The sequence below is a fragment of the Scyliorhinus torazame genome, chromosome 2 (assembly GCF_047496885.1).
Source record: "Scyliorhinus torazame isolate Kashiwa2021f chromosome 2, sScyTor2.1, whole genome shotgun sequence".
NCBI lineage: Eukaryota > Metazoa > Chordata > Chondrichthyes > Carcharhiniformes > Scyliorhinidae > Scyliorhinus > Scyliorhinus torazame.
The window spans coordinates 71116613-71137570 of record NC_092708.1 but is presented as its reverse complement, the minus strand read 5'-3'; the positions used below and the strand labels follow the sequence as shown (position 1 = coordinate 71137570).

General features: G+C 48.2%; 1 protein-coding gene across 3 annotated transcripts in view; it reads right to left on the bottom strand.

The window, feature by feature from the left end:
• Positions 1–20958, bottom strand: part of map3k19 (mitogen-activated protein kinase kinase kinase 19) — a 257278-nt gene that overhangs the window by 40923 nt on the left and 195397 nt on the right. For 2 of the 3 annotated variants that reach the window (XM_072472582.1, XM_072472589.1), the window contains one exon: positions 14409–15106. In XM_072472582.1, the coding sequence (XP_072328683.1) occupies positions 14409–15106 (698 nt within the window). Of the gene's footprint in view, positions 1–14404; positions 15107–20958 lie in introns of those variants that run through there. The other variant, XM_072472572.1, reaches the window with a different exon arrangement.

Genomic DNA, 20958 nt, shown 5'->3' with positions numbered 1-20958 from the left:
ACCCCATCCCCTCCCACACCGCCCCCATACCCCATCCCCCCCACCCCCTCTCCTCCCCACCCCCCCACCCCCCCAACCACACACACCCATCCCCCCACACACCTTCCCCCACACACACCTTCCCCCCCCCCCCACACCTTCCCCCCCCACACACCTTCCCCCCCCCCACACACACACACACCCCCATCCCCCCCACACCCCCATCCCCCCCACACCCCCATCCCCCCCACACCCCCATCCCCCCCACACCCCCATCCCCCCCCACACCCCCATCCCCCCCACACCCCCCATCCCCCCCCACACCCCCATCCCCCCCATACCCCCATCCCCCCCACACCCCCATCCCCCCCACACCCCCATCCCCCCCACACCCCCATCCCCCCACACACACACCCATCCCTCCCACACACACACCACCCCATCCCCCCACACACGCACCCCCATCCCCCCCACACACTCCCATCTCCCCCCCACACACACTCCCATCTCCCCCACACACACACACCCATCTTCCCCCCCACACACACCCCCATCCCCCCGCGCGCCCCCCCATCCCCCCACACACACCCCCATCCCCCCCACCCAACACCCCCCATCGCCCCCCATCCCGCCCCCACACCCCCCATACCCCATTCCCCCCACGCCCCCCCCACACCTCCCTCACCCCCTACACCCCCACACCCCCCCCACACACACCCATCCCCACCACACACACCCATCCCCACACACACCCATCCCCCCCACACACCCCCATCCCCCACACACACCCCCACACACCCCCATCCCCCACACACACACACCCATCTCCCCCCACACACACACCCATCCCCCCCACACAGCACACCACCCATCCCCCCACACAAACACCCCCCATCCCCCCCACACACACCCCCCATCCCCCCACACACACCCACATCCCCCCCCACACACACTCCCATCTCCCCCCCACACACACACCCAACTTCCCCCACCCACACACACCCCATCCCCCCCACACCCCCCCATCCCCCCCACCCAACACCCCCCATCCCCCCCACATACCCCACCCCGCCACGCCCCCCAAACACCTCACTCACCCCCTACACCCCCCACACCCCCAGCCCCCCCATATACCCCACCCCGCCACGCCCCCCAAACACCTCCCTCACCCCCTACACACCCCATCCCCCCCACACACACCCATCCCCCTCACACTCCCCCACCCCCCCCCACACACCCCCATCCCCCTCACACTCCCCCACCCCCCCCCACACACCCCCATCCCCCCCCACACACCTCCATCCCCCCTCACACACCCCCATCTCCCCCCCCACACACACCCCCCACTCCCCCCCCACACACACCCCCCATCTCCCCCCCCCACACACACCCCCATCTCCCCCCCACACCCCCCCATCTCCCCCCCACACCCCCCCATCCCCCCCCCACACCCCCACATCTCCCCCCCCACCCCCCCCATCTCCCCCCCCCCACACACCCCCATCCCCCCACACACACCCCCATCCCCCCCAACCCCCATCGCCCCCCCCACACTCCCATCACCCCCCACACCCCCCCATACCCCATCCCCTCCCACACCGCCCCCATACCCCATCCCCCCCACCCCCTCTCCTCCCCACCCCCCACCCCCCCAACCACACACACCCATCCCCCCACACACCTTCCCCCACACACACCTTCCCCCCCCCCACACCTTCCCCCCCCCCACACACACACACACCCCCATCCCCCCCCACACCCCCATCCCCGCCACACCCCCATCCCCCCCCACACCCCCCACACCCCCATCCCCCCACACACACCCCCATCCCCCCACACACACACCCATCCCCCCCACACACACACCACCCATCCCCCCCCCACACACTCCCATCTCCCCCCCACACACACTCCCATCTCCCCCCCACACACACACCCATCTTCCCCCCCGCGCCCCCCCATCCCCCCCACACACACCCCCATCCCCCCCACCCAACACCCCCATCGCCCCCCCATCCCGCCCCCACACCCCCCCATACCCCATCCCCCCCACGCCCCCCCCACACCTCCCTCACCCCCTACACCCCCACACCCCCCCACACACCCCCCCCATCCCCCCCCCACGCCCCCCCACACCTCCCTCACCCCCTACCCCCCCCACACACACCCCCATCCCCCTCACACTTCCCCATCTCCCCTCACACTCCACCATCCCCCCCACACACCCCCATCCCCCCCACACACCCCCCAACCCCCCACACACACCCATCCCCCCCACACACACCCATCCCCCCCACCCCCCCCCCACACACACCCATCCCCCCCCACACACACCCATCCCCCCCACACACACCCATCCCCCCCACACACACCCATCCCCCCCCCACACACCCATCCCCCCCCCACACACCCATCCCCCCCACACACACCCATCCCCCCCACACACACCCATCCCCACCCCACACACCCATCCCCCACACACACCCATCCCCCCCACACACCCCCATCCCCCACACACACCCCCACACACCCCCATCCCCCACACACACACACCCATCTCCCCCCCCCCCCCCCCCCACACACACACACCCATAAAAAAAAACAATTTGGCACAGGTTAACAAAGAGATTGAGAGTATGCTTAAAAATGGCATAATTGAAGTAGGTTGCAGCCAATGGAGCTCACCCATAGTGATGGTACCAAAATCAGACGGTATTCAACGGTTGTGTGTGGACTATAGAAAGGTTAATGCAGTTACAAGAACGGACTCTTGTCCTATCCCACGTTTGGAGGATTGCTTTGAGAAAGTGGGACAATCAGCCTTTATTTCCATACTAGATTTACTTAAAGGTTACTGGCAGGTACCTTTATCCGAAAGGGCGAAGGAGATTTCAGCTTTTGTGACTCCAGATGGTATATACCAATTCAAAGTTATGCCATTTGGAATGAAAAACACCCCAGCCACATTTCAACGGTTAACTAACAAAGTTGTTTCAGGATTACCCAATTGTGCGGTATACATCGACGATCTGGTAATTTTCAGCAGACATGGACGGAACATTTGAAACATCTGATGGAGTTATTCGATCGACTTCAGGAGGCAGGTCTGGTGATAAACCTAGCCAAAAGTGAATTTGGAAAAACCCAAGTCACTTTCCTTGGCCATACAATCGAACAGGGTCGAATGGTCACACGGGATGTGAAACCAACAGTTATTGAGGAGTTTCCGATACCCTCAAGACAAAGGGAAATAATGCAATTTCTTGGCATGAGTGGATTTGATCGAACATTTGTGAAAAGGTTTTGTAGCGTGGTTGCTCCACTGATAGACTTGCTGAAGAAACGTCAAACATTTCAATGGACAGCGGAGTTTCAACAGGCATTTGACTGCCTGAAAGCTGTGATAACCAATGCTCCTGTGTTGGAGTATTGCAAGGGACTCTGTGATCAGATTGAACTAAAGTATCTGACTTTAAAGAGAAATGCCGAGGCGTAGAGCAATCGATGGATCGTGCAGACACCTTCTTGTTCAAGGAGACTGTCAATCGAGAAGGAGTTTCAGTTGGAGGAAGAAGAACAAAAAACAATGGACTATATTATTATACCTGTTTGCGTGTGTTGGTTCTTTAAAACAAAAAAGTATATTTACTGTGTGCATTTCTTAAACAATGGTGAAAAGGTGAAAAATGAAACCATCTTGAAGTTGATGGGTTTTTTTTCTTGGGGGAGGTGTCATGTGAGAGTATCTTTAAGAAATGGGTGTTTATTAATGGGGGTGTATAAATATCTGTGGTGAGAGTACCTTTAAGAAATGGGTATTTACCACTTCAGTGATGTCAGAGAGTGGGTGGAGCTGGGCTGTCTGTCAGCTTTTTACTTTCATTTTTGAGCAGGCTGCAGGGTGTGTTTTAGTTTTGTTTTCAGAGCTGAATAGCTGCAGTCACAGCCAGAAGGTGTATGAATCTCTCTCTCTAATCTAAGGACTGTAAATCGATTCATGTGATGTAAACTCATAACAGTAGTGACTTTAACCTGATGTGTTTCTGTTTTGAAGGTTTTTTTAAAGTCTTATGACTTGTTAAAAGGACAGCTTAATCATTACTTAGTGTTGTATTCTTTGGGGGTTGTATTTTAATTAATAGTTGCTAAGATGTTCACTATGTTTTAAAAAGGTTAACTTGAGTTCATAGAATAAACATTGTTTCGCTTTAAAAATTACTTTTCCCATTTCTGCTGTACCACACCTGTAGAGTGGGCCGTGTGCTCCCCATACCACAATCTATTAAAAGTTGTGGGTCAGGGGAATTCCATGATAAATTTTGGGGTTCTCTAAACCCTGGCCCATAACACATATGGGGAAGGAGAAGAAAAGACATATCTAAATTCCAGCCCTATTACCATTGCACCTACACAGTGCACCCCTTAGCTAAAAGGAGCATGCTGAAGGGTGTTTTCCATTCATGATAAATGAAAGTCCTTGAGATTCTTAAGGATAAAACATTCATTATGGTGCTTGATTGCTAACACATCCTCCGAGCATGACAAATAGCAACGTAAGATCAGGCAGGACATATAATAACATGGAGTGTGGATTTTACAGTAAACTGCAGATTGTTCCTTCAAATATTGCCTTCTATGGAGTTCACAAAAACCAAGGCACTAGTCGGATTGTTGAATGTCTTTACAGAGTTGTTGGATACCACCCTCGGTGTAGCAGAATAAGACGGGGCATAATTGAATTGAAAGCATCCTTGGGTCGTTTTCTAACTTCATCAAAGCCTCTATACTTCTGTTGTACCGCCACTGAGAAATCTTGGAAAGAGACCTTCGCCGTCACAGAACAAGGCTCCATCACACTTCACCGCTTCCAATATTCTTTGGCGAACTCCGAAGTTATGAAAATTACGGGCCGGAGATGCTGATTGTCCCCCGGCCTCAAAGACTGGATGCAATGTTCCCTTTCCAACTAAATAGGCCCAACTTTGATATCCAGCTTAAGAAAACGTAGCAACCAGCTCTCAAAGAATTTAATCGGGAGCTTACCTCCATTCCTTCTGGCAAACTGACAACCTGAACATTTTTCTTCTGTCCTTAGTTCTCCAGATCCTCCAGGATTTCTGACATACCATGTAGCTTGTTTATTTTCAAGCATTGCAAGTGGGCCTTGACTGAGGAAGTTAAATTTTCAACAGTCTGGATTCTCGTCTTGCTTCATTGAGCCTCTTACTAGTATTCTGCAGATCAATGGTCATGAGCACTGAAATGCTATGCCAACAAGCCGAGTTTATAGTCAATGACTTTGTTAATATCAGCAGTCGTCAACTGTAATGCCTTTGAGAGTGCCGGATCAAGAGCCCATTCGAGGATCAAGTCGCCGTGTTGAGGAGTCAGCTCCACCCAGTTGCATCTAACTGCTTTGGGATTTGGTTTATGCAACAATTAACATTTGCCAGATCATAAACACTTAGCAAAGATACATTCCAGTTAGAAAGAAAGACTCATTGAGAAGGATACACCATCTGTGGACAATTTTAAAGGTGGTATCAAATTAAAAGTAAAAGCATACAGTTCTGTGAAGATTAGTGGCAGGTCAGAAGATTGCGCAGAACATAAAAAAACAGCAATAAATGACTCTAAAATTAATGAGGGAGAAATTAGAGTAGTGAGAAAGCTGGCTAGAAATATAAAAACAGATGGAAAGAGTTTCCACAGGCATTTAAAAAGGAAAAGAGAAACTCAAGTAAACATAAGTCTTCAGAGACTGAGTTGAGGGAATTAATAATGAAAGAAAAGGATTTTGTGGATGAATTAAACAGATATATTGCATGCCTTCATGTAGAGAATGCAAATAACATCCCAGAAAGAATTGTGAATCAAGGCGAAACGGAGGGATAAACTGAAACAATAACAATCACCAGGGAAAGGGTACAGGGAAAATTATTAGAATTTAAAGCTGACAAGTCCCCAGGTCCTGATGCACGTCATCCTAGAATATTAAAAGAAGTGGCTGCTGAGATACCTGATGCATTAATTTTAAGTTTCCAAAATTCCCTAGATTCTGGAAAGATCTCATCAGATTGGAAAATAGTGACGTGGTTCCTCTATTCAAGAAAGGAGAAGACAAAAGACAAAAAATTATAGTCCAGTTAGATTAACATGCGTCATGGGGAAAATGCCGGAATCTATTAAGGAAGTTTTAGCTGGACACTTAGAAAATCTCAATGCAATCAGAGAGAATGTAAATTGTTTTGTGAAAGGAAAGTTGTGTTTGACTATTTTGTTACAGTTCTTTGAGGAATTAAGTAGGAATGAGGATAAAGGGAAACCTGTGGATTTAGTGCAAAGAACAAAGAACAATACAGCACAGGAACAGGTCCTTCGGCCCTCCAAGCCTTCGCCAATCAAGTGTCCTATCTAGACCAGCCACCTGTATCCATCTATTACCCCGTCTGTTCATGTGCCTATCCAGATAAGTAGTAAAGGTCGCTAACGTAACAGCCTCAACCACCTAACTTGGCAGTCCATTCCAGGCCACCACCACCTATTGTGTAAAAAATTCCCCCGCACATCTCCACTGAACCTTTCCCCCCTCACCTTGGACTTGTGCCCCCTTGTAATTGTCATTTCAGCCCTGGGAAAAAGCCTCCAACTGTTCACCCTATCTATACCCCTAATAATTTTATAAACTTCTACCAGGTCGCCCCTCAGCCTCCGTCTCTCCAGTTTATTCAATCTCTCCTCATAGCTAATACCCTCCATACTAGGCAACATCCTGGTAAACCTTTTCTGTACTCTCTCCAAAGCCTCAATGTTCTTCTAGTAGTGCGGTGACCAGAATTGGACTCCGTATTCCAAATGTGGCCGAACCAACGTTCTATAAAATTGTAACATAATTTTCAAGCTTTTTTCCCGACATCCTGTCCTATGAAAGCAAGCGTGCCATTTGCTTTCTTGACCACCATTTCCACCTGTGCTTCCACTTTTAAGGATCTGTGGACCTACATGCCCAGATCTCTGTGCCTCTATGCTCCTGATGGTTCTGCCATTTAGTTTATAGCTCCCACCTGGATTGGATCTACCAAAATGCATCACCTCGCATTTGTCCGGGTTAAACTCCATCTGCCCAATTTTGCAGCCTATCTATATCCTGTTGTATTCTCTGATAATCTTCATCACTATCCACAACTCCTGCAAACTTAGTATCATCTGCAAACTTGCTAATCAGACCCACTACGCTTTCTTCCAAGTCATTTATTTTTATATTACAAAGAGCAGAGGTCCCAGAACTGATCCCTGCGGAACACCACTAGTTACAGACCTCCATTCGGAAAAACATCCTTCTGCTGCTACCCTCTGTCTTCTATGGCCAAGCCAGTTCTGGATCCATCCAGCTAGTTCACCCCTGACCCCATGTGATCTAATCTTTTGCACCAGCCTGCCATGAGGGTCCTTATCAATGCTTTACTAAAGTCCATGCAGACAACATCCACAGCCCTTCCCTCATCAATCATTTTTGTCACCTCTTCAAAAAATTCAATCAAATTAATGACACATGACATCCCTCATACAAAACCATGCTGTCTGTCACTAATAAGACTATTCATTTCCAAATGTGCATAGATCCTATCTCTGAGAATCTTTTCCAACAATTTCATTATCACTGACGTCAAGCTCACTGGCCTATAATGTCTCGGATTATCCTTGCAACACTTCTTAAATAACGGTACAACATTGGCTATCCTCCAATGCTCTGGGATCTCACCTGTGGCCAATAAGGACACAAAGATTTCTGTCCAGAGGCCCAGCGATTTCATCTCTCTGGTCCATGCACTTAAATGTCCAGAAGGCATTTGTCAAGGTACCACATCAAAGCTTACTGCACAAAATGAGAGCTTGTGGTGTAGGGGTAACATATCAGCATAGGCAGAGGATTGGTTAGATACCAAGAAACAGTCGGCATGAATGGGTCAATTTTGGGTTGTCAAGATGTAACCAGTGGAATGCCACAGGGATCAGTGCAGGAGCTTCAAATATTTACAATCTACATTAATGATTTGGTTGAGGGGACAAATGCATACTTGCTAAATTTGCTGATGACACAGTGATAGACAGGAAATGAAGTTGTGAAGAGAACATATGGGGTCTGCAAAGGGATATCGATAGATTGAGTGGGCAAAGCTTTGGCAGATGGGAGTAAAATGTGACGTCCACTTTGGCAGGAAGCATGGAAAAGCAGCATATTATTTAATTGGCGAGAAATCGTAGAACTCCAAGGTACAGAGGCATCTGAGTGTCCTGGTCCATGAATCACAGTTAGTATGCATGTACAGCAAAATCAAGTGATTAGGAAGGCAAATGGAATGTTGTTGTCTATTGTAAGGGGAATGGATTATAGAAGTAGTGATGTTTTGTTACAGTTGTACAGGGTGTTGGTGAGACACCATCTAGAATATGGTGTACAGTTTTGGTCTCCTTATTTAAGAAAGGACATAATTAGAAGCAATTTCATTTTTTTCATTTCATTTCCTGTACGCCCGGATTGAAATCAGCTCCCCTCTCACCACTGCCTTCAGTGCCTCCCAGAGCACTGCGGCCGAGACTTCTCCAGTATCGTTCACCTGCAGGTAATTCTGCATGCATTTCCTCAGCCTCTCACATACCGCCTCTTCCGCGAGTAGTCCAACTTCCAGCCTCCATGGTGGGTGCTGAAAGCTGTCCTTACAAAGCTGCAGGTCTACCCAGTGCGGAGCATGGTCCGATATGGCAATTGCCAAATATTCTGCCCCCACCATTCCGGCCAGCAGGCCCCTACTCAAAACAAAGTAATCAATTTGGGAATACACCTTGTGGACGTGGGAGTAGTACGCGAACTGCCTCGCAGTCGGCCGGCTAAATCTCCACGGATCTGCTCCCCCCGTTTGCTCCACGAACCCTCTCAGTTCCTTTGCCATCGCTGGCAACCTGCCCATTCTTGAACATGATTGGTCCAGGCTCGGGTCCAGGACTGTATTAAAGCCCATGATCAGCTTACACGAGTCCAAGTCGGGGATCTTCCCTAGCATCCTCCTAATAAAATCCACATCGTCCCAATTAGAGGCATACACACTGACCAGGACTACTCTTACCTCTTCGAGCTTACCCCTCACCATAACGAACCTGCCATCCCCATCCACGACTGCCCTCCGCCTCAAATTGTACCCTTTTATTAATCAGGATCGCAACCCCCCTCGTCTTAGAATCAAGCCCCGAATGAAAGACCTGACTGACCCAGCCCTTCATTAACCTAACCTGGTCTGCTACTTTCAGGTGCGTCTCCTGCAGCATGACTATGTCCGCCTTCAGAACCCGCAGATGCGCAAACACACGCGCACTCTTCACTGGCCCGTTTAACCCTCTAACATTCCAGGTGATCAGCCTGGTTGGGGGGCACTTCGCCCCCCCCCCCTTTGCCGATCAGCCATCCTCTTTCCTTGGCCAGCCCCTCAGCCATGTGTCGTGCTTCATCTGGCCCGCCTCCTGACCGGCTCCACCCATGACCTGCTCATTGTTGCCATGCCCAGTTTCTATCCCCGTCAGCAGAACAACTCCGGCCCCCCCTTCCTCCCCTCCCCCCACTAGCAACACCTTCCTATCACCTAACCCTGCTCTAATCTAACTATATGCACACACCCCCACCTCGGCTTCTGTTGACTAGCCCCACTCAGCTAGCCTGGGGCTCCCAGCCTCGGTGCCAGCGTGTCTCCCACCCATTGTTCCCAGTCACCCCTCCCCCGATCCATCCATACCACTTCCCCAGATCATCCCTACTTGGGGCCTACTCAACCACCCTTGGGGCTGGTTTAGCACACTGGGCTAAATCGCAGGCTTTTAAAGCAGGCCAGCAGCACGGTTCAATTCCCGTACCAGCCTCCCCGAACAGGCGCTGGAATGTGGCGACTAGGGGCTTTTCACAGTAACTTCATTGAAGCCTACTTGTGACAATAAGCGATTTTCATTTCATTTCAATTGAGAGAAGGTTAATTTGACCGAATCCTGGGATGATGCCGTTATCTTATGAGGGAGAGTTTGGACAGTATCCATTGGAATTTAGAAGAATGGAAGGTGATATTATAGGGGCTGGTTTAGCACAGTGGACAGCTGGCTTGTAATGCAGAACAAGGCCAGCAGCGTGGGTTTAATTCCCGTACCGGCCTCCCTGAACAGGCTCCGAAACGTGTCGATCAAGGGCTTTTCACAGTAACTTCATTGAAGCCTACTTGTGACAATAAGCAATTATTATTATTGTATTGAAACACTAGATCCTAAAGGGACTTGACAGACTGAATGCTGTAAAGGATGTTTCCCCTTGTGGGAGAGATCAGAACTAGGGGACACAAGGGGTCTCCCATTTAAGACAGATTAGATTTTTCTTTCCCTCGGCAGATCACGAGTCTGCTGAACTTTAGGTAAGGACAGGGTCATTGAATATTTTTAAGGCGGAGGTAGAAAGATTCTTGTCCAACAAAGGGATCAAAGGTTATTGTGGACATACAGCAAAGTGACATTCAGATCGCAATCAGATCAGCCATGCACTTACTGAATGATGGAGCATGCTCAAAGGGCCAAATGGGCTACTCCTGCTACGAATTTGTATGTTCATACGTACACTAGAAACGGTTAGCGCAAGTACGATAAGATCTAACCTTTTTTCAGTGTTTGAATGCTGTATCGGATATGGTATAACAAAACCTTTGGAGAAGTAGGACAAAATCGGACAGCAAAATATTAATTATAGCTAACTTTTTAATTATACACTTTAAGAAAACAAAAAGATAAACTAAATCAAAGATTAAAAATGAGAGGGGCACTGTAACTAAAACAGAATGTCAAAGGAAACTTCTCTAACTAAACAAAAATATCATTCCTGGGGGTGGTGATGCACCGCAGCCCCGTGTTATCCACCAGTCGTGGATAACCTGGATACAGAACAGGCTAGGTTATAGAAGGCAGAGAGTAGCAATGGAAGGGTGCTTTTCTGATTGGAGGGCTGGGACTAGTGATCTTCCGCAGGGATCAGCGCCGGGACCTTTGCTGTTCGTAGTATATATATACGATTTGGAGGAAAATGCAACTACACAAAGGTTGGTGGAATTGCGGATAGCGATGAGGACTGTAGCCATCTGGGATGGCCACTTTCAGTGTATAAAATGGACACTCGCAGAGCCGACAGGGAAATATGGACAATGCAAAGCAATAAGCAGGCACAGAGCCTTAATGTATATTTGGAAGGCAGTTTGCAGACGGAATTGAAACTCTGGGTCGATTTATATATTGATGGCCCATCTCTGAGGAACAAAGGACTAATGCTCAGGTAGCCGATACTGTCTGACATTCCGGCGCCACTACCCCAACCAGAAGACACAAACAAAGCAAGGCCAACGGCCACTTAGGACACGCCCAGCCATCAAGGCACCCGCCCCTTCATTGGCTTAGATCGATAACAATGATCAAGAAGCTGCCCAATTAATTGGGACCAAGTTTAAGGCCTGCCGAAAAGCGCGCGAAGCCCCTCCAAGTATAAGAAGGAACCCCCCGCCAAAGGTTCACTCTCTTGGATTCGGCTCTCAAGCGGAGAGACCCTTCCACCAGCATCACCAGAAAAAGGAAGTTCAAGGTCAACGCTCGCTACCAGATGGACGACCTTAGCTGTACTCCTGTTACCTCTTCGAACCCAACAGCCTCAGATCTGAACAACGGCCATTGTTCCTCTGACCTAAGTGGGCACTCAAAGTTAAGTATATGTGTTAGTGATAGCGATAGTTTAGCTTGTAGTATCATTGTGCATGAGTAAATCATACTGTGTGTAAATAAATACCATTGACTTTGAACTAACTAACTGGTGTATTGGCTCTTTGATCGGTATTCGGGTTGAACCTTGTGGCGGTATCGAAAGATACCTGGCGACTCTGAAAGTATACTCATAATTAGGATTAAGAAAGGCGACCTTATTAACTGCCGTATTTATAGCAAGTAAACAGAGCAACAGGACTGTCAAAGGATACAGCAGGATTTAGATCATTTAGAGACTTGGATGGAGAGATGGTCGATGGAGTTTAATCTGGACAAATGTGAGATAATGCATTTTGGAAGGTCAAATGCAGGTAGGGAATATACAGTGAATGGTAGAACCCTCAAGAGTATTGACAGTCAGAGAGATCTAGGTGTACAGGTCCACAGGTTACTGAAAGTGGCAACACAGGTGGAGAAGGTAGTCAAGAAGGCATACGGCATGCTTGCCTTCATTGGCCGGGGCATTGGGTATAAGAATTGGCAAGTCATGTTGCAGCTGAAGAGACCCTTAGTTAGGCCACACTTGGAGTATAGTGTTCAATTCTGGTCGCCACACTACCAGAAGGGTGTGGAGGCTTTAGAGATGGTGCAGAAGAGATTTACCAGAATGTTGCCTGGTATGGAGGGCATTAGATATGAGGAGCGGTTGAATAAACTCAGTTTGTTCTCACTGGAATGACTGAGGTTGAGGGGCGACCTGATAGAGGTCTACAAAATTATGAGGGGCATAGACAGAGTGGATAGTTAGAGGCTTTTCCCCAGGGTAGAGGGGTCAATTACTAGGGGCATAGGTTTATGGTGCGAGGGGCAAGGTTTAGAGTAGATGTACGAGGCAAGTTTTTACACAGAGGGTAGTGGGTGCCTGGAACTCGCTGCTGGAGAGGTGGTGGAAGCAGGGATGATAGCAACGTTTAAGGGACATCTGGACAAATACATGGATAGGATCGGAATAGAGGTATACGGACCCCGGAAGTGTAGAAGATTTTAGTTTGGGCGGGCAGCATGGTCGGCGCAGGCTTGGAGGGCCGAAGGGCCTGTTCCTGTGCCGTACTTTTCTTTGTTCTTTTGTTCTAAACAGGCAGACACTGCATACTCCATCTCCAGGGCCACCCGGAAGCGATTGTAGCTATGGTCAAAGGGCAGACAGTTGGGTCTCTCAACTCCATGCTCTGCCTGGACCTGTTGATAGCCACCTTGGTCAGGTATAAGAACAAGCTTATAAGGAGGTCCTCTTCCTTCCCCTCCACACCGGGTGACCAAAGATCAGCAGCATGGGCTGAAGTGCGACCAAAAATTGAAAACTCATATGGCTTGGAAGTCCCGTGAATGGGGGCAGCACTGTAGCACAGTGGGTAGCACTGTTGCTTCACAGCTCCAGGGTCCCAGGTTCGATTCCCGGCTTGGGTCACTGTCTGTGTGGAGTCTGCGCGTTCTCCACGTGTCTGCGTAGGTTTCCTCCGGGTGCTCTGGTTTCCTCCCACAAGTCCCGAAAGATGTGCTGTCAGATGAATTGGATATTCTGAATTCTCCCTCTGTGTACCCGAACAGGTGCCGGAATGTGGCGACTAGGGGCTTTTCACAGTAACTTCATTGCAGTGTTAATGTAAGCCTACTTGTGACAAAGATTATTAGATTATATATTATTATTATGCTGTGATTGCGTGGCACTGCTGCATGCAACACCTTCCTTGCCAGGTCCCTAATGGAAAGCGAGAGGACTGCTATGTAGAAAGTCTTCTATTCCCCTACTGCCAGATGGCAGGACAGAATGCCAAGGCATATCCTGACAATGCAGAGCAGAAAGGCAAGCAAATGAAGGGTATGCAGCAGCAGGCCATAGAGGAAACCACTCCGCACTAAGTGGAAAGGCACAGAGGGAATCTCTGGACAGCTAAAATTGTCAGGTTGTTGTTCCCGAGGGAAGCCAGTTCAATGTGAAATTCTGTCTCAACGGGATCAGTTTGGATGGAAGTCCACTGCATACTTATAGCTGCCTCGACGCTAAAGGGAAACCAACCAAGCATGAGGATGAAGGAACCAGATGGTACATTTGGGTGAGGAAAGATGGAAGAAGGCTTCTTTATTCTTTCATGGGATCTGGGTGTCACTGGCAAAGCCAGCATTTGTTGCCCATCCTTAACTGCCTTTGAACTGAATGGCTTGCTATGTTATTTCAGAGAGTAATTAAGAGTCAACTCTGGAGTCACATGTAGGCCAGACAAGGCCTTCCCTAAAGGATATTGGTGAACCAGATGGGTTTTACGACAATTAATGATAATGGCCACAATTTAAAAATCTGGATTAATTGAATTTAAATTCCACCAACTGCCGTGGTGGGATCTGAACCCATGTCCCCAGGGTCTTGGGCAGGGCCTCTGGATTACTGGATCTATGACATTACCACTGTGTCATCAGTAGAGCATCAACACAAGCATGGATTGGTTGGGCCAAACTGCCTGTTTTTGTATTATGCCCTATGCATGTAAAATTGGATGATTTCTATCGTGGGTGGGCAATCCATTGCGCACAAGTGTTCAATCTATAAATTGTCTCCTATTTTGTAACATCACATGAGATTGATTAATTAAAAATACACTTACCTTGTTAGACAAATATGTACAAAGTCTCTTGCATTCTCCGAGAAATCCTTGGGTATGGTAGGCATTAGACCTCGATGTGCTCCAATATAAAACATGGCTGCCAATGTTTCCATATGAGCCAAAGGTGGTTTTCCTGATGCCATTTCAAACACCGTACAGCCTAAGCTCCAAATGTCAGATTTCTTTCCATGTCCAGTCTCATTAATCACTTCAGGTGCCATCCAGTAAGGAGTTCCATGCATTGATTTTAACATTTCACTGTGTGTATCACTCATATTCACACAAGTCATGCGTTTAGCGCATCCAAAGTCAATAAGTTTAATCACACCATTGGGCATGAGCATGACATTGTTTCCTTTTATATCTCTATGAATCACGCTGTTATCATGTAAATAGTCCACTCCTTTTAAAATTTGTTTAGTATATGTACAAAAAACAGGCTCTGGTAACGGCCCAAATCGACTGATGACACCAGCAATGGAACCACCTGGAACAAACTCCATGAAAATGCTGACAACATTGGCTTCTAGGTTTGTTCCTAGAAAACTCACAATGTTGACATGTTTTAGGTTTTTAAGTAGCTCTATTTCCTCTTCTAATTTCTGATATTCCTTTTCTGCTGCAATTTGATTAGTTGCATCCAAAGAAACCTGTTTAACAGCAATTAATTGACCTTGACTGGTTAGGCCACAGTACACCTAAACAGAATGAAAATTATGATAAATACACAGCACTTATTATGTACTCTTGCAAGCACAGAATTGAAATAAATTTGCCTGCGCACAAAACCAGTTATGTAAGTACAAATGATTAAAACTGCATTTTGGTTCCTAGTAGGTATCTCAAATGAGCTAAACAATTTATACAATTAAGGTGATTGGGTGGTTGTACTACATTTTTCTTCCCTAATCATTTATGATTTTTGATGCCAAAAGTGATGGCCTGAGTAATTACAAACCAGTCAACCTAGCTTCAGTGGTGGGAAAATTGGGACTGTATAAATCCTCATTTAGAGAAGCATCAAAGGCAGTCACAAGGAATTGTTAAAGGCAGGTCTTGTCTTGATTGATTGTAATTGATTGAATTATTTTTGAGGAGCTAACAAGGAGGCCTGATGAGGGTAGTCTTATGTGGATTTCTGTAAGTCTTGTGAGAAGATCCAATTAGGCAGGTTGAGCAGAAAATCAAAAATTCATGCGGTCCAAGAGAAAGTGAAAGGTTGGATCCAAAATTGACTCGGGCAAGAAGCAAAATGTTATGGTTGATAGGTGTTTCAGTGTAACAGATTATTTGCAATGGGACTGCAGGGCTCACTTCTGTGTCAATTCTGTTTTTTGCCCATATTGGATATCTATGATTTAGACTTGACATGTAGGGGACATGGGTAAGAAATTTGTAGATGATATGAAAAGTGGTCAGGTGGTTGATGGGGCGAAAGCTTTAGACTGCAGGAAAACAAATGGACTGGTTAGATGGGTTGGCAAATGGAATTCAGTCTAGAGAGGTGTGAGGCATGCATTTTGGGAGAACAAAGAAAATGCACAAAAATGGAAGAATTCTGAGACATGTTGAGAAACAAAGGAACCTTTGAGTGTATGTCTGCAGATCAGGTAGATGAAGTGATCAAAATACTTTATTGACAGGCCTCGAGTATAAGAGCAGGCTGGTTATGCTAGAACTAGTTGGACCACAGGTAGAGTACGGTGTACAGTTCTGAAAATTGTGTTACAGGAACGATGTCATCACACTAGAGGGTGGAAAACAAATTTATGAGGAACCAAAAGAGAAAATGCTGGAAAATCTCAACTCGTCTGGCAGCATCTGTAAGGAGAGAAAAGAGCTAATGTTTTGAGTCCAGATGACCCTTTGTTAATTGATACTTTGACAAAGGGTCATCTGGTGGACTCGAAACGTTAGCTCTTTTCTATCCCTACAGATGCTGCCAGACCTGCTGAGATTTTCCAGCATTTTCTCTTTTGGTTTCAGATTCCAGCATCCACAGTAATTTGCTTTTATTATTAAATTTATGAGTAAGTTGCCAGGAATGGAGAATTTTAGCAATGAGGAAGATAGACTAGGCTTTTCTTTCGAACAGAGCAAACTGAGGGGGGATTTTAATTGAGCTATATTGAAGGTCTAGATGGAGTAGATTGGAAGGACTTATTTCTGTTAGAGAAGGGATTAATAACCAAGGAATATTAATTTTGGTAGACAGATGAGAGGAAAATGAATGTTTTTTTTGCTTGGAGAGTGATGGGTGTCTGGAACTCGCTGCCTGAAAAGGTTGTAGAGCCCGAAAACTTCATTGCATTTTTAAAAAAAACTTGTACATGATGGATATGTACCTGATCTCGCAAGAAATTTGGGGCTACAGACCCAAGTGCTGGAAGGTGGGATTGGACTGGATCGATCTTTTTTGGCTGCTACTGTCACAATGGACTGAATGGCTGCCTCCTGTGCTGTAAATAATAATATGTCTCTCTAAAATACTGGAACTCCTATAGCTTTTTAGTGTTATGATCTCCATAGAGACCATTAACATTTAAAGAGATATTTAAACACTGAGTGAGTAACTGCAAGAACTATGCCACAAAGTTTCACATTTTTAAACAAAAACAGACTTTACTGTGTATTTAAAAAAACAAAGTAAGATTTACTAACTTAACACCATAGTTTGTCAAGATTTAAAAGTATACATTTACTTCTTAATTCTACCCAAGAGTTCCTTTGTACATTGAGATCTTAAGGGTTCATTCGCTTTGCTTTTTCAAACCAAATCAAGGATACCACAATTCTCAGAATTCACTGTGTTCCATCTGTTCTTTGTGGCATGAGATTTCATGACGATCTTTCTATTAACTTTTGGCTAAGTGATGTTCCAACTTTTCAAAAATCTCTCAATTGTGGACTTCTCACCAGTGGGTTCCTGGCGGCCTTCTACAAAAGATTTGTGACAGCACTGGCCCCGCACCTGCGGGAGATGTTCACAGACTCGCTAGCTAGGGGCACACTGCCGCCCACGCTAGCACAGGCCTCAATCTCGCTGATACCTAAGAAAGATAAAGACCCAACGGAATGTGGGTCATACAGACCCATCTCACTGCTGAACGCAGATGCCAAAATACTGGCCAAGATTCTAGGTAAAAGGCTAGAAGACTGCGTGCCAGAGGTGGTCGCAGAGGACCAGACTGGCTTTGTCAAAGGTAGACAGCTTACCTCCAACATTAGGCACCTGCTCAACATGATAATGACCCCATCCGGGGAGAGAACACCAGAGGTGATCGCGTCCCTAGACGCAGAAAAGGCCTTCGACAGAGTCGAATGGAAATACCTCATAGAGGTACTGGGGCGGTTCGGGCTTGGAACAGGATTCACCTCCTGGGTAAAACGCCGATATAACGCTCCCATGGCGAGCGTATGGACCAACAACACCAACTCCCGATACTTCCAGCTGCACAGGGGCAGCAGACGAGGATGCCCACTGTCCCTGCTGCTGTTCGCCCTAGCGATCGAGTCACTAGCTCAGAGCGGCAAAAAGCTGGAGGGGGATCCAAAGGGACGGCAGAGAGCACAGAGTCTCACTCTGTGCAGATGACCTCCTCTGCATTTCGGATCCACAGAGCAGCATGGACGGAATCATCGCGCTCCTGAAAGAGTTTGGCGCCTTCTCGGGCTACAAACTCAACATGAGCAAAAGCGAGATCTTCCCGGTACACCCACAAGTAGGTGGGCAGCACTAACGGGACTGCCGTTTAAACAAGCCCGACACAAATTCCGCAACCTGGGTATCCAAATACCCCATGACTGTAAAGGGATCCACAAATGGAACCTCACCAGTCTGACAGAGGAAGTCAAAAAGGACTTGCAAAGTTGGAACACACTCACACTCTCCCTCGCGGGGAGAGTCCAGATGGTCAAAATGAACGTGCTGCCCAGGACCCTCTTCCCATTCAGATCCATCCCGATCTACATCCCCAAGGCCTTTTTCAAAGCATTAGACAAACTAATCGTGTGTGTTGGGGGGGGGGGGGGGGGGGGGGGGAGGAAAGGAAAGGAAAAGAACGCTTGGATCCCAAAGAAGATCTTAAAACAACAAAATCAAGGGAGGGCTAGCCCTCCCAAACCTACAATTCTACCACTGGGCGGCGACGGCCGAGCGAATAAGGGGATGGATCAAGGAGCCAGAAGCCGAGTGGGTGCATGCGGAAGAGGCCTCCTGTAAGGTGTAGCCACCTGAGTTGGCCAAGTCCCGATTTAAAATGGCAAACGGCAAAGGCTGAAGGGAAATTCAGCCAACACAGGCAGAAACCAGCAGGTGCAGGTTTACTGTGTATTTAACTCTGCAAAAGCCCAGACAGCATCGATACCAGCGACCATCAGCATAATAATGTAGCAGCCATCTACAAAATAATGAGCAATCCCCGGGAACAATAGCAACATTTAGGACAAACAAAGCTAAGCCAGACTCCCCCGGCGCCAGCAGGAGCCAACACAAAAGAGGTTAACGGACACCTCAAGACCGCCCATCGATCAGGGAACCGCTCCAGTATTGGAGAAATCAAACCAAGCGATTGGAACAAAGTCCAATCACCTAGAACCAGGTACAGGGTCCGCCCCGAAAGGCGGGAAGCCCCTGGGGACTATAAAAGTTAAGCCCCAAGTTCAAATCGTTCTCCTTGACCGGGTCACTCAGCAACGCGAAACAACCCCTGAGAGTGAACAGTCCAAGCTGCCACATCCCTGAAGTAAGTCTCAAGTCAATGCTCGCTATGAGATAGGCACTCCTAGCTACCAGTCCATACCGGCTTTGAATCCCGCAGATGCAGATTCCGAACGAAAGGCCATTTGTTCCCCTGACCTGGTGGGCCAGTCCGAAGTTAAGTATAGGCCTGTTAGTGGTAGAAGTAGCTTAGACGTAGAATTTGTGCATGAGTAGCGATTACTGTGTATAATAAATGTGCTTTGATTTGAATCTTACTAATTGGTGTGTTGAGTTATTGATCATTACTTGAACTTGAACCTCGTGGCGGTATCATAAAGATACCTGGCGACTCGAGAGCAAAGGTTATAAAACAGAGCCAATTGAACCAACCAAAAGTTCGCAACAAAGGGAACCTCCCTCCGGGTCCTCGCCACAGCGGCACTCCCATCCCCACCCAAAAACCACTCCACAGCAGCCCGGTGGTGAAAGCCACCCTCCAGTCCTGGAACCAACTACGGCAGCAATTTGGCCTGACCAAAATGCCGGACAAAGCTCCCATCTGCAACAACCATAGGTTCATACCAGCACTGATTGATGCCACCTTCAAAAGGTGGAGACAGGACAGGGGGACACTGACAGTCAGGGACCTATACACCGACAGCAGGGTCGCAACACTGGACGAACTGACAGAACCGCCACGACAGACATTACTGGAAGAGTTAATGGACGCAAGCATATTAGAGAAAGGAAACTGTAGCGAAATGTATGACTGACTGGTAGAAGGGGCCGACATCGTACTGGATGCAACAAGAAAGAAATGGGAGGAAGACCTGGGGATCGAAATAGGGTGGGGACTCTGGAGCGAAGCACTGCATAGGGTCAACTCCACCTCCACATGTGCAAGGCTCAGCCTGATGCAACTAAAAGTGGGACATAGAGCCCACTTAACAGGAACCCGTACGAGTAGGTTCTTCCTGGAGGTGGAGGATAGATGTGAACGGTGCCAAGGAGGCCTGGCCAACCACACCCACATGTTCTGGTCTTGCCCCAGACTTGTGGAGTACTGGACAGCCTCCTTCCAGGCAATGTCTAAAGTTGTGGGGGTGGGGGTGGAGCCATGCTCGAAAGTGGCGGTCTTCGGGGTTTCAGACCAGCCAGATCTATTTCTGGGGAGGAGGGCGGACGCCCTTGCCTTTGCCTCCCTGATCGCCCGCCGTAGAATCCTGTTCGGCTGGCGGTCAGCAGCACCACCCAAAGCTGCAGACTGGCTGTCTGACCTCTCAGAATCTCTCCAAATGGAGAAAATCAAATTCGCCCTCCGATGGTCAGACGACGGCTTCCACAGAACGTGGGAACCATTCACCGAATTGTTCCGGGATTTGTTTGTGACCAACAAATGAGGAGAAGAATAGCCAGGTAGCCACAAACCAGGGGAAAGCAGCCAAAGCATGAGAGGGAGAGATAGACCAGGAGAGGGGGGGGGGGGGGAAACACAGCTCAATCTAAGAGGAAGGAAAGGCGAACCACAGGGCGGGGGTGGGGGGGAGGAGGGGAGAGACAGGGAACAATAGAGGAGCGCCAGGGAGGTGGGGGGAGGCAGGGAAACGTTAACTAACTTGACATCCACAGGAACAGAGAAAAAGGAGAATACAGGCGGAAGACCGGCGGGCTGGCTGAAGCGGTAGTGAGCACGAGAAGGCAACGGCGGCAAAATCCGTCCGGGAGAAGCAAGGGGCAACATCGGCACCAGACCCATTCGAGGATTGCCCTCTGGAATTGTCTCGCCAGCACAAACAGATGCCTACATATATATATATATATATATATATATATATATATATATTATAT